The sequence below is a fragment of the Carcharhinus amblyrhynchos genome, chromosome 9 (genome assembly GCF_965287045.1).
Source record: "Carcharhinus amblyrhynchos chromosome 9, sCarAmb.v2.hapA, whole genome shotgun sequence".
In the NCBI taxonomy this organism is placed as follows: Eukaryota; Metazoa; Chordata; class Chondrichthyes; order Carcharhiniformes; family Carcharhinidae; genus Carcharhinus; species Carcharhinus amblyrhynchos.
Window position 1 is genome coordinate 94,395,131 of NC_137332.1, and position 16,545 is coordinate 94,411,675.

Genomic DNA, 16,545 nt, shown 5'->3' on the forward strand with positions numbered 1-16,545 from the left:
CTAAGCATTTTCCCTTTTAGAAAAAAGTCTATGCCTCCATTCCTCCTTCTAAAGTGCCTAACCTCCCTTTTCCACATTGTATTCCATCTGCCACTTCTTTGCCCATTAAGTTGTCCCAGCCTTTCTGCAGCCCTCCTGCTTCCTCAATACTATCTGTCCCTCTATGTATCTTTGCATCATCTGCAAACTTAGCAACAGTGCCTTCTTCCAAATTGAGAATGTATATTTGGATAAGTTGTGGTCCCAGCACTGACCTGAGGCACACTAGTCACCTGCTGCCATCTTAAAAAAGACTGCTTTATCCCCACTATTCTGTCAGCCAATCCTCTAGTCATGCCAGGATTTTAGCTTAACACCATGGGCACTTAATTTAACAGTCTCCTAATATGACACCTTGTCAAAGGCCTTCTGAAAAAAATACATCACATCTACTGGCTCTCCTTTGACTTCCTTGTTACCTCCTCAAAGAACTAACAGATTTGTCAGACATGACCTCCCTTTGATAAAGTAGGACTGAGTCAGTGTGGCTTTATCATGCACTTCCAAGTAGTCTGCAATCTCATCTTTAATAATGGACTCTACATTCTTGCCAATGACTGAAGTCAGGCTAACCAGCCTATAATTTTCCATCTGCTGCCTCCTACCCTTCTTAAAACAGTGATGTTACATTCACTACTTTCAGTCCTCTGGTACCCTCCCTACCTCCAGTGATCCCTAAAAGATCACCAATGCCTCCACAATTTCCTCAGCTATCTTAGTATTCTGGGATGTAGTCCATCTGGTCCAGGTGATTTAATCCACCTTTCAGTTTCCCTAGAATCTTCTCCTTAGTGATGGCCACTACACTCACTTGTACCCCGATTCTCTTGGAGCTCTATATCCCACTGGTGTCTTCCACCATGAAGACAATGCAAAGTAACTAATCAGTTCCTTTGCCATTGCTTTGTTTCCTATTATTACTTCTCCAACCTCATTTTCCAGTGGTCCAGCAGCTATTTTTGACTCATTTTATATATAAAAGTCATTACTAGCTGGTTTACACATTTAATCTTCTCCTTCCTTACTGCTTTTAGTTGTCCCCTGCTCACTTTAAGGCTTCTCACTAATCCTTGCCACCATCTAATTTTGCTGTCCTTGGCTCCCCTCAGCCATGGATGCCTTGTCCTCCCATAGGGATGGATTTCTATTGTGCCTCCCAAATAACTCAAACTCCTGCCATTGCTGTTCCACTCTTTACTTGGCTCCCTTTCCAGTCAACTCAGGCCAGATCCTCCCTGTCTTTGTAGTTACCTTTAAAGGTAATACTGTTACATCTGATTCCAGCTTCTCCCTCAAACTGCAGGGTAAATCCTACCATTGTGGCCATTGCTCCCCAAGGGTTCTTTAAGGGGCCTCAAGTCCCCTAATCATGTCTGCCTCATTACACAAATCTAGAAATTGCCTGGTTCCCAGTAGGCTGTCACAAGCTGCTCCAAAAAAACCATCTTAAATAATTCCACAAATTCCTTTCCTTGGGATGCACTACCTACCTGATTCAGTCTATCTGCATATTGAAGTCCCATGATAATTGTAATATTGCCTTAATCTCCTGAATTATTTTCTGCTCCACATCCTGACTACTGCTAGGGGGGCCTGTACACAACTCTCATCAGGGTCTTTTTACCTTTGTGATTCCTCAACTCTACCCAGAGATTCTATGCCTTCTGATCCTGTGTCATTCCTTACTAACTGCAACCTGCCCTGTTTGCCCATCTGTCTGTCCTTCTGATAGGACAGATCCTTGGATATTCAGATTCCAGCCCTGATCCCCTTGCAGCCATGTCTATGATGCCCACATCATACCAGCCAATTTCTATGTGCAACAAGCTCATTTAACTTGTTCTGTGTACTGTGCACATTTAGACACACTCAGTCCTGCACTTACCTTCTCATTAGTCACTTTTTCTGCTCTGCTTAAGGTTAGATTCCTACCACCTATATTCTGTTCTATTGGTGTGAGGGTATATGAATTGTTTAAATAAGTGCACATCCCAGCTAAGTAACACTGATCACTAAAAGTGCAAGTTAAGGGGAATTTCAGCTTTCAGATTAAGCAACACAAGAGTTTGACATTAGTCACAACTATCAAGATATGGAATGACTGAGTTATGCAAAAAGAGCTTAAGAAACTGAATTTCTAGAGGTTCCAAACTGGTGTGCTGAAGGCCCCCAGAAATGTGCCACAAATAGGACTAAATGTGAACATTTTAGTATAATAAGCTAAATCTAATCTTTGTTTCAGCTCTGATTGGCATCTCCAAGTCCTGACCACACATGCTGGCTGGGAATGGGCCACATGGTTTGGACTGGACCTAACTGGAAATATATAACTGACCCTTTCCCAGCCTGGGCATGCATGGCTTGGATTACCAATTTAAAATATTCTGAACATGTTGCATGTAGCCCTTGGCTGGCTGACATGCACAGGAGAACCCAGGTTCTTTAGAAATGCTGAACAGAGTTGAAGATGAAGTCCCTGTGCAAAAAAAACAGGGACAGACACCTGGGAGACAGGGAGAGGTTGAATTTAGAAATCAGGACAGACAACTGGGAGAAGTAAAAACAAAGTTCCCAGTATGGGAAGACAAGAAAAACAGGAACCAATAAAAAGAAAACTTCAACATTGTATTTGACATATGATTAGGGATTATAAACTTCTTAAACTAATGACAATTGTAACAGTGGCTTGACATGTTTAGGAGATAAAATGCTTGAGGGGGCAGTTCAGTTGGACAAAAGTAGTGTGCCTCAATTTTTTAGCATAACATGAGCCCTGACAAGTTGTGAAATACTGCTCTAGATCTCTCCCTCAGCCACATGCCAGAATAGACAAAGACAGGAAGCTCAACATTGCCAAAAGCTGTTATGGGCCTTAGCACCTATTCTGAGAAGATAAAAGTTATCCTAGGAGGACAGGCTACATTTCAACAGGAAAGGAGTTAGTTAAATGGATAAAAAGGATAATGAAATTAAACCATAAAGTTGATAAAATGTTTATAAGCAGTGATACATTAAAAAGCAAGGAATAAAACAGAAGTCAAGGGACATGGAGCAGTGCTGAGTAAAATGTGATTGCCAGTTGGAATTTGGAGTATGTTCAGCATGAATCAAGGTGCAAAACACTGAAGGAGACAATATACATTCAGAAAGAAATGTTTGCTGCAACATTGATGTAGACAAGGTTTAGACAGTCAACATGACTAGGGCAAGTGGTAATCCATAGTGAATAAAGCAGGAAAGAAAAGATTAGTTGCACAGTGACAAGAAAGTTGAATTTCTAATATGTAGGATTCCTTCTATAACAATCCCAAAAAGGAGATTGCTAGATCTAATAAGTGAAATCCACTATGCAAGAGTTAGCACCTAGAGTCTGGTAGTGGTCACTCACACCCATCTTCTAGAGGAAAGGGAACCATGGCAGATTTGGGAAATATGTACAATAGATGATCAGCATGGATGTTTTAACACATAATAACCACACTAGACTTAAGTGATTAGAAGCAAACCAAAATTAAACAGGGAAATAGAGAAACCCAAAAATGCATACATAGACCAGAGAGCCCTTGACAAGGCTCCTCAGAAGACCACTGAAGAGAACAAGCTGAAGCAAATTAATTAAAATGATTTAGAATGGAACAGGAACATTTAAAGTGGGTAGTCGTTCCTTCTCAGGGAATCTGTACTGGGGCTGCCCTTTGTTCACTGCTTGCAGCTGCTAGAATTGACAGAACATTAGCCTGAAATGTAAACTATTTCCCTCCCCAGAGATTCTGACACCTGCTCAGCATTTCCAGAATTTTGGGGTTTTATTTTAAGTTGTATTACATATAGATTGTGTTTCTTACCCCAGTCTGTGTCCTTGGGATCATTCAGGCTGCTGTGTTCCACACGACAGGTATATTTATCCCCAGACACAGGCTGATATTGAAGGAGATCCTGCACCTGATAGGTCCAGTCACCATCTGATAACAGGACAGTGTTGACAACATCATCAGGAACTGGCACTCCATTTTTCAACCATGTGATTTTAATTGCAGAAGGGTAAAATCCAGTAACATGGCAGGAGAGCAGGGCTGACTGTCCAGAATGTGATGTTGTTTTAGGTCGGATAGTGACTGTTGGTTTGACTGGAATAGAGAAGAGTTAATTTAGAAATAAAGAATGTAGTATAATGGCAATAAGTGTTTTGCATCCACATCCGATTCTCATCCATCCTGATACTTTGCGTGGAATTTGGGGAATATCTTCAGTTAAGTCTTTTTCTACAAGTTCTGGTCTTCACTCAGGAAAGATTGGCAAGTCTTGCAAGTTGTGGAATTGGAACACAGATCAATGGGGAAGAGTGGGAACACCTTTATCAAGTGGTGGCTTCAGTAAGATTAATAAATGAGAAGTGAAATGAGATATCAGGCCTTCTATTGGTCCAGTGGTTCCTGGCTTTTGCTATTGGTTCATTTGTCATCATGCCAAATGGCTGTAAAACAGTAGCTGGGCACTAGCTCATCATGCCTTTCAGTAAAATGAAAAATGGTACTTTTATCTGATCAAGTTCAATGATGTATTTGAAGGGGAAGACATCAAACAGTGACCATGATTCTAGGTTTAGGCAAGACCAACTTCAATTAGCCAAATTGGAGATTGCTCACAGTAAATTGGGTAAAAAGGACAGGTCTGGTGGTGGTGTTCAAAAAAAGATGTAGAATTGGTGTATACTCCTTAACAACAAGGACTCTAATTTCCAAGACAGGTGTGGACAACTGAAGTATGAGAGAACACAAAACTAGTTTAAAGTACAAGTAAACCCCTGGATACAGGGAAAGCTCAGCAGGTCTGGCACAAAAGGTCTGGTAATGGGTACCTGCATGAATCCATATTAGGCCTGTCTTTTTTTCAGTTGTGGAACATTCATTCTGATTTATTGAAGGTTTAAATTTATATTTTGCAAAAATTACACTTAGCACAGATGTACAAGTTTCAAGCATCATTTCAAACATTACAAATTGAAGGTTTCCCAATGCAGTTTTTTTTAGTGTATTTACAAACACTGGACAACTTACTCCACTGTTTCCATTTAGTGCATTGACAACTGTTCAGTGCCACTTCATGTACAACTGGAGCTCAAAATTAATTTTGCTTCAAATTTCTACCTGTCTCACCTTTACATGGTTCATGTTTTCCTTGACTCTTGTCTCCATTTCCAGTGATAGACTGATCACCAATCACAACCCACTGACTCCCACTGCTACCTCAAGACTTGTAAGAACTCACTTCCACACTTCACCTCCATCTGCTCTGAAGATATGACCAGTGCTCCATCTCCTTCCCATATAAAGGTAGGTGAAACACCAGCTCCTTCACCTCAGCACAGGTGCCACACATTTTGGGTTGAGCAACATTTCACTTGCACCTTCAGTTTAGGAGATCCAGAGGCTTCTGGAGCTCACTCCATTAACCCTGTCACCATGGTTAAACTAAAATAGAGGGTGCTAGAAAAACTCAGCTGATGCAGGATGATATTTCAAGTCCTTTGTCCTCTTAAGGGGAAGACCATAGACAAACTCAAATTAAATTAGGACAAAGTAAAGGGGCAGCTCCCCAAAAAGGACAGGGAACAGCCTGAACAAAAACAAAAGTATAAGGGAACTTAAGACACATCAAATCAAAATGAGGATTGAAGGGAGGGGGAATATGTTAGAGGGAGGAGGAAGTGCTGGATGGAGTCCATGCCAGGGCCTTTCATCGAGACGACCCTGGCCCTACTGAATCTCCACTTCCTGACACCTGTCGATCTCATGGGCAACAGGATGAACAGGGTGGCATGGCAATATCAATGAAACCCAAAATTCAACTGTGGCCTCCAGGGGCTCCTGCTAAAGGCAGAGGCCATGGGGTGCAGAACAGTTGACTGTCTCCACCTTTGTGTGCAACTGAGGTGGGGGTGGGGTGTTACTAGATGGAGTGGTAGGACATGCAAGATTTAAAAAGTTGTAGGTCACCAAGAAGGCAATCACTGTAGTTAGGGATAGGGTAATATGCATTGTAAATCGCTTAAATATTCTTGCACCCCGTGGCTGTGACTGTCTGAGATCCACCTTGACTGTACCTGGAGACTCATTGTCAGGGGCCCTTCGGCCCACTGAGTGGGCAGTGATAATACCTACTGGAATTGTGCAGATCAGTGCCATGCACTGGTGTCAGATCTGATTGACACTTATTCCAAGTACTCATCTGAAAACTGTCAAGAGTTGAGGTCACTGATACCCACTGCTGACTCGGTCGAGTTCCTCAGCTCTAGTTGCTGCTGGTCCCCCAAGCAGTCCCAGCAGTGGGGAGGGAGAAGTGGGTGCACAATGCCATCTCAGGCTGAGTCATTCTCATCACCCAGAGTCTAGGTCCAGCCCTCAACCACCCCCCTCTGCATTTCTGGGTCATGTCTCCCAAAACCTTGCTCAGAGGTGGACCCAGGTACCAGCGTGCAGTCAAAGATCTGTCATCACCCTCTGCCTGGATCAGTAACTTGCTAACATGGCCAATCATGCTGGTGTGATGTCAATGGGACCCATGGCAAGGTGGTGGACCCCACACTTCCTATTGTGAGGACCTTTGGTAATGAGGGCCTTCCTCACCTGTTCTCCACCTCTTTGGCCTTGTCGTCTTCAGCCTCCTGTGCTTCGTCCTCCCCCGTGGCACTGATCTGCCCCATTCTCCTCCTCCTCAAGCGCCCCCCCCCCCCCACCCCCGCCTCTCCGGGAGCCCGGTTATGGTGTACAGGGAGGGAGTGGGGGGATTCCCACCGGCTGCAGGAAGCTCAGCCCCTCAGAGGGAGGGAGCACCCAGAGAGTCCCGGGCACAGCACGATCCCAGTACAGGCCGCTGCTGGCATTTACACCACCCCCACCCCCGGCTCACCTCTCCGGGGCAGCACCTCACTTTCGTCGATGGGAATGTTGTTTTTACAAATGGCGATCCTTTCCTGGTACCGCGCTTCCGCCTGTTCATTCCATCTCTTCACATCCCCCTCCATCCCGTTCTTCACCGCGATGTACTTCCTCTGGTTAAAGTCGAAATACGCGGTCAGCTCCTGGTCATAGACTTGCTGCCAGATATAGGTCCAGCTCCCGGTGTCGTTAAACTTACATCCGGTAATTAAGTTAACGGAGTGAGCCCCTGTGAGAGAGAGACTGAGTTACTGCCCAACACACACACAGCCCAGAGACACCGGGAAAGGGGAATCCCATCACAACATGGGGAAGACCCACTCCCCTCCGGGAAAACCCCCACATTGTCTCAATAATCCCAGTAAATCGCACCCTGACCCTGTGTAGGGAGGATCAGGACAGCTGTGGGGTCACTCCCCTATCCCAACCACCCAGCACTGCCTGGAAATTGGTTCCATTCTGGATGAGAAACAGAAAATAACCCATGTGGAACTATGAGATACTTTTTTCCATCGCCCACAGACGGAAATGAAACTGAACCGAGGACGGTCCCAACGAGGACAGCAGTGTGTTAGAGGATGGGGTGGTCAGTAAAAGATAAAGTTGCTATATCCCAGATGAACACACTCCCCTTTGAGGGCATGATGAACTGTCAAAGGCTGCTGACAAATCAGGAGGTGGTAGAAGACAGAACCAACTGATCTGTACTGGCATGATCAGATTTAAACGGAAAGGTGAGTACTAGGACTCAACGTGTGCAGAGACAGAGGAAGAGGTTGGTGATGATGGAAGGGTTGAGATAGAGTTGAGGGTATTTGAGAGCGAGTAGATGGAGAGGAAATAAATACAATGGTCACTTAGCATTAGGTGCTAGGATGAGAGGTCAGGTGGTCAGTTGCAGGGAAATGGGATGGAGCAAGAGATGATCTCAGAATGAGCAAGTCGGAGAAAATGGGAGGAATTCAAGATCAGCCTACAGGACAATGCTCTCAATACTGACTTTCTTGAATTTAAAGACATTAGTAATGAAGGTTTTTTGGTCCACTGCTCAACCCTAATCATGGCCCCAGTAGCAATTAATGGTCAATCAATTCTGCAGCATACTTTAGAAAATGAGAGAAACAATGACATTGAAGCACCTGAGTGCAACATGACCAATGTAGTTATGTACTGTTCATATTAAGCAGTGTGGGGGTTTTACCCAGTTACCAGCCAGTGACCTTTCCTCATTGGACCTACAGCAGTTGCCCCACGTACATCGTCCTAGGCTTTGGAATATGCCAAACAGCAACACTTGATGGGGCCAAGCTTCAGGCAGATCAGAAGTTTTAGAGTTGATGATTCCTCAGCACTAGCTGATGTTTTGTTTTGGCAGCAGATAAGCTAAAGTTAGTTCCTTGGACTTAGAACAGAGCAAGCTGCAGTGATGCCAGAGAGATAATTACCAGTTTAGTAATAGAGGCAATGTGTAAAAAGCCGGGGGAGAAGGGAGGTTGCCCACAAATCTGCCTGTTCCTTGGGATGCAATATTCAACTGCTGCAGCCACTACAGAATATGGGCAAGTAATCAATGGGATAATTGACAAAACAAAGGGAATAAATCTCAAACACTGACTTTTTAATCTGTGTGCATATTTATAACATTTACTTTTCAACATCCACAATTTAGGAGGTGGAGGACAAAAGGTTTGAGTGGTGAAGCTGGAGAATATTTCAGCTTTCCTCCACTCTCCAGAGCAATCATGTCCATCCTGATGCATGCTGGCCAGAAACAGACAAAACCCCAGCTGAGTAGTAACATGTTTTATACAATTCCATCATTATATTCAATACCCCACCCACTAAAGGAAAACTTATGCTTTCTTCACCACCAGTCCTGCCACCAAGGGCATGCACTCCAAAGTGTCACATTTCCAAACCACTGTCTTCCCATTTACTGAATAATTTCTTGCTTTATTTGCTCTCCCCAATGCATCCTCACTTTTACAGGCAAAATTCCATTTGCCACTTCTGTCCACTCAAACTATCAATACAATTTTCACAGCTTTCCTCTGCAGAGGTGATTCACCAGGATTTGCCTGGGCTGGAGAATTTCAGCTGTGAGGCTGGTTAGGTTCAGATTGTCTTAGAGCAGATGAAATGAAGGGCATAGATAGGAATAGGTCTTCCCTTTGAGGGATGGGTCAATATAACAGTTATAGTTTAAGTTAAGGGGCAAGGAATTTAGAGATTTAATAGAATCCTTTCAGTGCCAGAGGTCATTTAGTCCTTCAAGTCTGTACCAACTTGCCAACAGATCTGCTCAGGTCTACCCCATCCTGTACTTCCATACAGGGCATGTATGGGTGTCAGGGAGGGGTAATACCTTTGGTGGGGGAACATGTCATGTCCTTTCAGGGTAGTTTGTCCATCTTTTGTCCCCACCTGGCACTCAGCTCACTTGTGGCTCCCTGTAGCTGTTTGCATGTGACAGCAGCCACACCCCAGGCAATGGCCTTGACAAGCCAGCTAAACCAGGTGAGGGTGGCCGACTGGTCTCAACCCTCAGTGAGATAGGGAGTTGTCTATCCCAGCATGTGAAGGCAGAGTCTGGAGGATTGAGCAGAAGAGACCAATGGAAGGTCCATTGGTTAAGGCAGTCTCTGCAAGTGTCGTGGAATGTGAAGAGCAGAATAAGACAGACATCCTGGTCATCCACTGCACCTAGTCCCACCTCCAACTGTCTTGCCACTGAATCTAGATGGGAATTGGGAAGAGTGAGGCTCATGCTGCACAACTTTCCCTCACTAATCCAAATCAAGCACTAGTTTCAACACCAGTGTCCTGTGGCAATGGGTGTGTGACAAAGCAGCAGGTATGGATACACTGGGAGCTATAGTCATGGATCTGTATGCAGGTGGCACAGGTCTAATAGTTGTTTTCCATTGATCACAGCAGCAAAACTTGGCATCTACCTGGGTGACTGAGTAGTCCTCTTCAGGAGACACTGCTCACTTCTGTTGAATGAGGAAGGGGCTAGAAAAGTTGCCCTAAACATTGCCTGCTTCACCACACCCTGGCCAGTTTACTGCAGCTGGCAGGGATCCCATCTTGCTGTCAAACACAATAAAAACACAAGGTGACTGCACTCACCATTGGCACTTGGAATGTGTGCATGCTTTTGGGCAACCCTACAACAGACAGACCAGAGAAGAACAGCCTTAATTGCCAGAGTTGCAAGATACAACATTAACATTGCAGCCCTGAGCAAAACTTGTTGTGTCAATGTAGGTCAGTTGACAAACTGGAGGTGGGTACACTTTTTCTGGAGCAGTCGTGGTAGCAATGAGCATTGAGATGCTGGAGTTGATTTGCCATCAGGAGTCACCTTGTTTAGAAACTTGATAGTCTATCGAAGGGTGTGAACAACCAGCTTATGACATTACAGCTTCCACTACAGAACAGCAGTCAAGCCATCCTGATCAGCACCTATGCCCCCATAATGAACAACCCAGACAAGACAAAATGTCTAGTTCTTCATAGAACTTGTCTATCAACAGTGATCAGTACCAACAAGCTGATCTTGCTTGGTGATTTCAATGCAAGAGCAGGGTGACTCTGCAATCTGGCAGGAGTCATTGGGAGGCATGGAGAGGACAAGTGTAACAGTCACAGCCTACTCTTAATGAAGACCTGTGTCGCACAAAACCTCATCAACACAACCTTCCATCTGCCTACCTGTAACAAGACCTCCTGGATGCACCCCTGCTCTAAGCATTGGCATCTTATCAACTATGTCATCATCAGGAGAAAATATAGGCAGGATGTCAGAGTAACCAGACCATGTGTGGTGTTGACTGCTGGACAGATCACAGGCTCACTGTCTCCAAAATGAGGCTCTGTATCAGACCCAAGGTGATCACAACGAAGCAAGGTTATGAAAAGAATCAATGCAGCCAAGCTAAGGACCCCCAGTATAGCTTCAGCACTGGCTGACTTAGAAATCAAGCTTGCTGACCTACACCTTGCATGCAGCACTGAGAATGACTGGGAACACTTCAGGGATGCTATCCATACATGTGTGGAAGATGCTCAGGCCCTCCACCCGCAAGCAGCATGACTGGTTCGATGAGAATGACAAGGAAATACAGGTTCTACTTGTTGAAAAGCACTGTCTTCATCAGACCTGTAAGAACAATGTATCTTCAGCTGCCAAGAAAAATGCTTTTACTAGTGCTCACAGGACAGTCCAGAATAAACTAAAATGCAGGATGTCTGGCTAAGTGCCAAGGCAGATGAAATACAGGGATACACTGACAACTTAAAACGGTTCTTTGAAGCCCTCTATGGACCTCAATGTCAGGAGTTCTCCCTCCTGAGTACGATGGTACAACTCATTACAGAGAAAGCTCAGATCCTGCGGGGATGGGCTGAACACTTTGAAGCCATCCTCAACCAACTGTCATCTATTAACATTGAGGCAATAGACAGGATTCCCCAGCTCCATGGATGACCCACTGGTAGTAGCTGAAGTCACAAAAGCTGTCAGCCAGCTATCCAGTGGCAAAGTCCCAGGGCAGATGCCATAATCCCCCCCCCCCCCAACAGAGATCTATAAAGCTGCTGGTCCTGCACTTATTGAGAAGCTCACCAAGTTGTTCCAGTCCTTTTGAAAGGAAGGACCCATTCCTCAGGAACTTAGATGCTTCCATCATCCACCTCTACAAGAGGAAGGGCAATCAGCAAGTATGCGACAACTAAGGAATCTCACTGCTCCACAGGAAAACCCCTCAAAGAGTCCTGCTAAATTGTCTTGTCACTCATCTGGAGCTGGGCCTGCTTCCAGTGTCAGTGTGACTTCTGACATGATTTTTTGTTGCACACCAACTTCAGGAGAAGTGTCAGGAGCAGAATCACAAGCTCATGAAAGCCTTCGATACTGTAAGCTGACAAGGCCTGTGGAGGATCATGTCAAAGTTCAGCTGCCCCCCAAAATTCAGATGGTACGCCAGTTCCATGATGGCCAGAGTACTGAATGACAATCCTGAGGCATTCCAGTCACCAATGGCATCAAACAGGGCTGTGTGGTCACACCCACACTGTTCAGCCTGATGTTTACTGCCATGCTGAATGATGCCTTCCAGGACAGTTGCTGGAATCAGCCTCAAGTACAAAGTGGAAAGGAAGCTCTTCAACCTGAGGAGACTTCAAGCTATTACCAAAGTGAAAAAGACTGTTCTGAGAGATTTCCTCTTTGCTGAGCCCTGTATGCTGGCTCAGAGCCAGAGATGCAAGTCAGTATGGACAAATTTTCCACAGCTTGTGACAACTTTGGACTCAATGTAAAAAGACCAAAGTCATGCACAAACCTACTCCTCATGGACTGTACCCAAAACCCATAATCACAATCAAAGGACAGAAATTACAGGCAGTGGACCAGTTCACTTATCTTGGCAGCACCCTCTCCCAAGCAGTACTACTGATGTAGAAGTTAAATGCAGAATAGCAAAGGCAAGTTCGCTTTTGGTAGACTGCACCCCACTGTATGGAAACACCAAGGAATCAGCCCAGCAACATAACTGAAGGTCTGCAGAACCATGGTACTCACTACCTCCTGTATGCCTGTGCAAAGGCATGCAAGACAGCTCAATCATTTCCACATTACTTATCTTCAGAATATTACACAGCCGTTGGCAAGACAAAAGTATCAGACACCAAAGTTCTCTCTACAGCAAGTCTATCATCAGTCCGCACATTGCTGAGGAGAGCACAGACCCAGTGGGCAGGTCATGTCATCCGTATATCGGACGAGCACAAACCCAAGCAGCTTTTTTTGGGAACTCTGCTGAAAGATGCTCACATGGAGGGCAGAAGAAACATTTCAAAGACACACTCAAGGCCTCCCCAAAGTCACCTGACATTGACATGACCACCAGGGAAACACTAGCACAAACCCACACTACCTGGCACTGCCTCATCCACAAAGGCTGTGAAGCTCATGAAGCAAGATGTATTGCTGAAGCACAACTTAAACATGAGCTGCACAAGTCCAGAGCTACCAGAGCAACAACTACAGCATCTACACAAGTCTGTCCAGCATGTGCCAGGACATTGTGCCCAAATTGGCACAGTCATCTGACACCACATCCAGCCTCAAAATGACTAATGGTGAGGTAGTCCTCAATGAGGATGGGCAAACAACTCCCATACATTTATCCTACCAATCCCCTAATCTACAGGGAAGGAACAATTTAGCATGGTCAATGCACTTAACCAGATTGTTTCTGCATGCAGTTGGAAAGGCAAACAGAACATATAAACCCCATAAAGACAGTCACCCAAAGACAGAATTGAATCTGGGTCCCTGCTGGTTTGAGGTAAGGATGCTAACCACTGGGCCACTGCTTTGGAAGAAAAATGTTTCCACACAGCAGGTGAAGAGCTGGAACTCACCAATGAAAGGGTGGCAGAGACAGGATCATCAATATTGATATGATCATTTGAAAGACCAGAGCTAGAGAACAAGTGCAGGAAAATGAGATTAATGCGGATTGGTATTTGATGACAGGGATAGACATGGGCCGAAGGACCTCTTTCAGTGCTGTAAAGCTTTGAATCAAGGAAAAGCTGATGGGGTGAGAGAAAATAGATGGAGCATGAGCAGAGTAGATAGGCCGAATGGTCTTTTGTTTTATAAAATTGATTCCTCGCTGAGCGGAGGATTGATTTTATTTGTAAACTTCCTATTCAGACCTTACATTTAAAACCTAAAGAGAAAGGCAATTCTTTCATTTCTTCCCTGTAACAGGGTTCTTACCGGCCCCGCTCTCTCTCTCTCCATTGAAGATGAGCAGGCTCCAGATGAGGAGGGAGATCCGGATCCAGAGGGATCGGGAGCCGCTCACTGGGAACAGACACATTTCACCCACAGCGGCTCCGAGACAGACTGAACCCGGACTGAGTCCCGCCAGGGCTTTAAATACAGACACTGACCAATCACAACGGAGCATAAAGATTGACCAATCACATACTAAAACGCTGACCAATAAGGAGCAGAAAAATCATCCAATCAACTGCATACATCAGAGGAACAAGGACCAATCAGCATCAAGAGCACGGGTAGTGTAACAGAGGAACTAATCAAAACTGGGAACGGGCAGCCAATCAGAAGTGGGATCGCGGGCAGTAACAAACCAATCAGAGGCGGGTATGGGTGGTCACCTGTCCAAGTTCGATATCGACCAATCAGAGCAGAGAATGGCTCTGCGTCGAGCCCTAATAAACCAATCAATACTGAGACAGGGGCCCTGACTCTATCAGTAAGAAAACCAATCAGAGGCGGGTATGAGTAAATCGTCATCTGTTTCCAGGTGGAATTGGGCGGTTTATTTAACCTGCCCCTGTGTAGACAGGTCAGCGGGAGAATGTTCTCACCACGGGAAGCTGCGTTTGGAGGGAAAAATAGTCAGAGTGATGTATTAATATTTTTAGGTGAACGTGGATCAGTTCCTTCAGTACAGTCCAGGCTGGGATTCTCCTGTCTGGGACTGAGTCTGTGATCAGAGGGACAGGGAATGTTTCCCGCTCTGGAGGCTGATTGCAAATCGCTAATTAATTATACACCTGGAGATCAGGTCCATGTTCTGTAGAGGACATGGAGCAGGTCCCACCATTATCATACAGGCAGACGGAGGCCTGCCATTGAGGAGGTCCATCTTCTTCAATGGTGAGTCTGTATTGACTCTGAGAGAGTGTCTTACCCAGCCCTCTACCCTATAACCCCATTTCCTTTGGCTAATCCACCTAACTGTCAAATCTTTGAACTGAGTGAGAAACCAGAGCACCTGGAGGAAATCCATGCAGACACAGGGAGAATGTGCAAACTCCACACAATGAATCAAGCTGGGAATCAAACCCAAGGCTGTCTTTACAACTCTGATCTATCAATTTTCCTAGATGAGCATTGGTCCGTTGTTATCAACAACAGCAAATTCAAATTTGACAGGTCTTAAGTTTCCTTTGTACTTTTTGTTTTGTTTGGCCTGTTCCCCTTCCTTTTGGGGAGCTGCCCCCTTTTTCTTTGTCCGAATGTAATTTAAGTTTGTTTACTTGTTTGGCCCACCCAAAAGACCGACCCGAGAGATCGACCTGAAAGACCCTGACAGCTGAGTGACTTCTTTAAACTGATTGGCTGTCAAAATTCAAAGATCTGTTACTAAAGCAACCCTGATGCTTGGTTGTGATTACAAATGTTGCAACCTATGTGCCTGCATTTCAAACATCCAAGCACTGAACACAAAACTAGCTTTTGAAGTGCCCACACTTCACAAACTCAACTTCGCAACACCTCTCCCCTCACGGAAAATAATTGAACAACCAATGTACAGCACAATTAGTCAATCTTGCCTCAACTTTATTCATAAGTCTTTAAAAAGTGGCTTTTTTTCATTGCAAAGGGCATTACTTTAAATTGATGTAGCCCATTTGGGGTTACAAAAGCAGAAACCTCTTTTTCTCTCACTGACAAAGCTTCTTGCCAGTAACTGAAGTCAGTCCAACTTTGTGATGTAATTAGCTTGTCCTATTTTTTACACACAATCCTCCTACATTGGAATTAGATATGAGTCACTGCTTTGACCTTTCAATAATCTATGCAGAATGGTTGAGTACCATCAGGTTTGGGAACCAATGCGATCAGCAAACTCTACTCACTTTGACCTGGCTCTATGATATTGTCTTGTATCATCGTTTCTATTTCCTTATGAACTTCTGCTTCTTTGAGAGTTAGGACCCTAGTTTCTCACCCCCCATCTGTATCAGAAATCCTGCACAAAGTAATGTGCTTATTCAGAGAACCAGTGAAGACACAATGGGCTGAATGGCCTCATTCTGCTCTAGAACAATTCTGAGATTCTGTCACTAAGTCCTTGCAAGGTGGAAGGCTAGATGGAATAGAGGAACAATCTTGGGGGTTCAAATACACCCATTTCTAAGTGTTGCTATTCTTCTCTCAGAGGGTGGTGAATCTCTGGAATTGTCTACCCATTGAAGTGGTGGAGGCTACCTCGTTGAGTATGTATAGATAGATTTCTGATAGGGGAATTAAGGGTTATAGGGAGAAAGCGGGAAAGTGGAACTGATCCGCTTCAGATCAGCCATGATCTTATTGAATGGCGGGGCAAGCTCAAAGGGCTAGATTGCGTACTCCTGCTCCTATTTCTTATGTTCTTATGAAGCTGATAAGGGTGTTGTTTTATTGGAACAGCATTTTCTCTGTTAACCACATGTACTCTGACATTAGTCCTACCTACTTTATTTCTATGTGGATCCTCATAGCACTGTAACCAGTTTTTCAATTCAGTGCTCCGTTCTTGGGACAGATACTCATTATCCAATTCCGGATTTTAAGGACTTCTTCATTATTTAATTGATTTTTAGGTGCATCAAAATCCACATCAACGGGATTTGATTCCTCACTCTGAGTGATAATAGGATTGGATTCCTCATTCTGAGTGGCAGTAACTATACTTGTTTCTTCAATTCCTTTTCTTGTCATGAATGGGAAAATCTATTTAGTCTTGGTTAAGTC

The 16,545-nt window shown here is 44.6% G+C and overlaps 1 protein-coding gene across 2 annotated transcripts in view; it reads right to left on the minus strand.

The window, feature by feature from the left end:
- LOC145348093 (H-2 class II histocompatibility antigen, E-S beta chain-like) overlaps window positions 1-13,908 on the minus strand; it is a 231,901-nt gene extending 217,993 nt beyond the window's left edge. For both annotated transcript variants that reach the window (XM_080196234.1, XM_080196233.1), the window contains exons 1-3: window positions 13,774-13,908; window positions 6,949-7,206; window positions 3,885-4,166 (exon numbers count right to left, since the gene is read on the minus strand). In XM_080196234.1, coding sequence (XP_080052360.1) covers window positions 3,885-4,166; window positions 6,949-7,206; window positions 13,774-13,876 — 643 coding nt within the window. In that variant the 5' untranslated portion in view covers window positions 13,877-13,908. The remainder of the gene's footprint in view (window positions 1-3,884; window positions 4,167-6,948; window positions 7,207-13,773) is intronic.
- Between the last annotated feature and the right edge of the window lie 2,637 nt (window positions 13,909-16,545).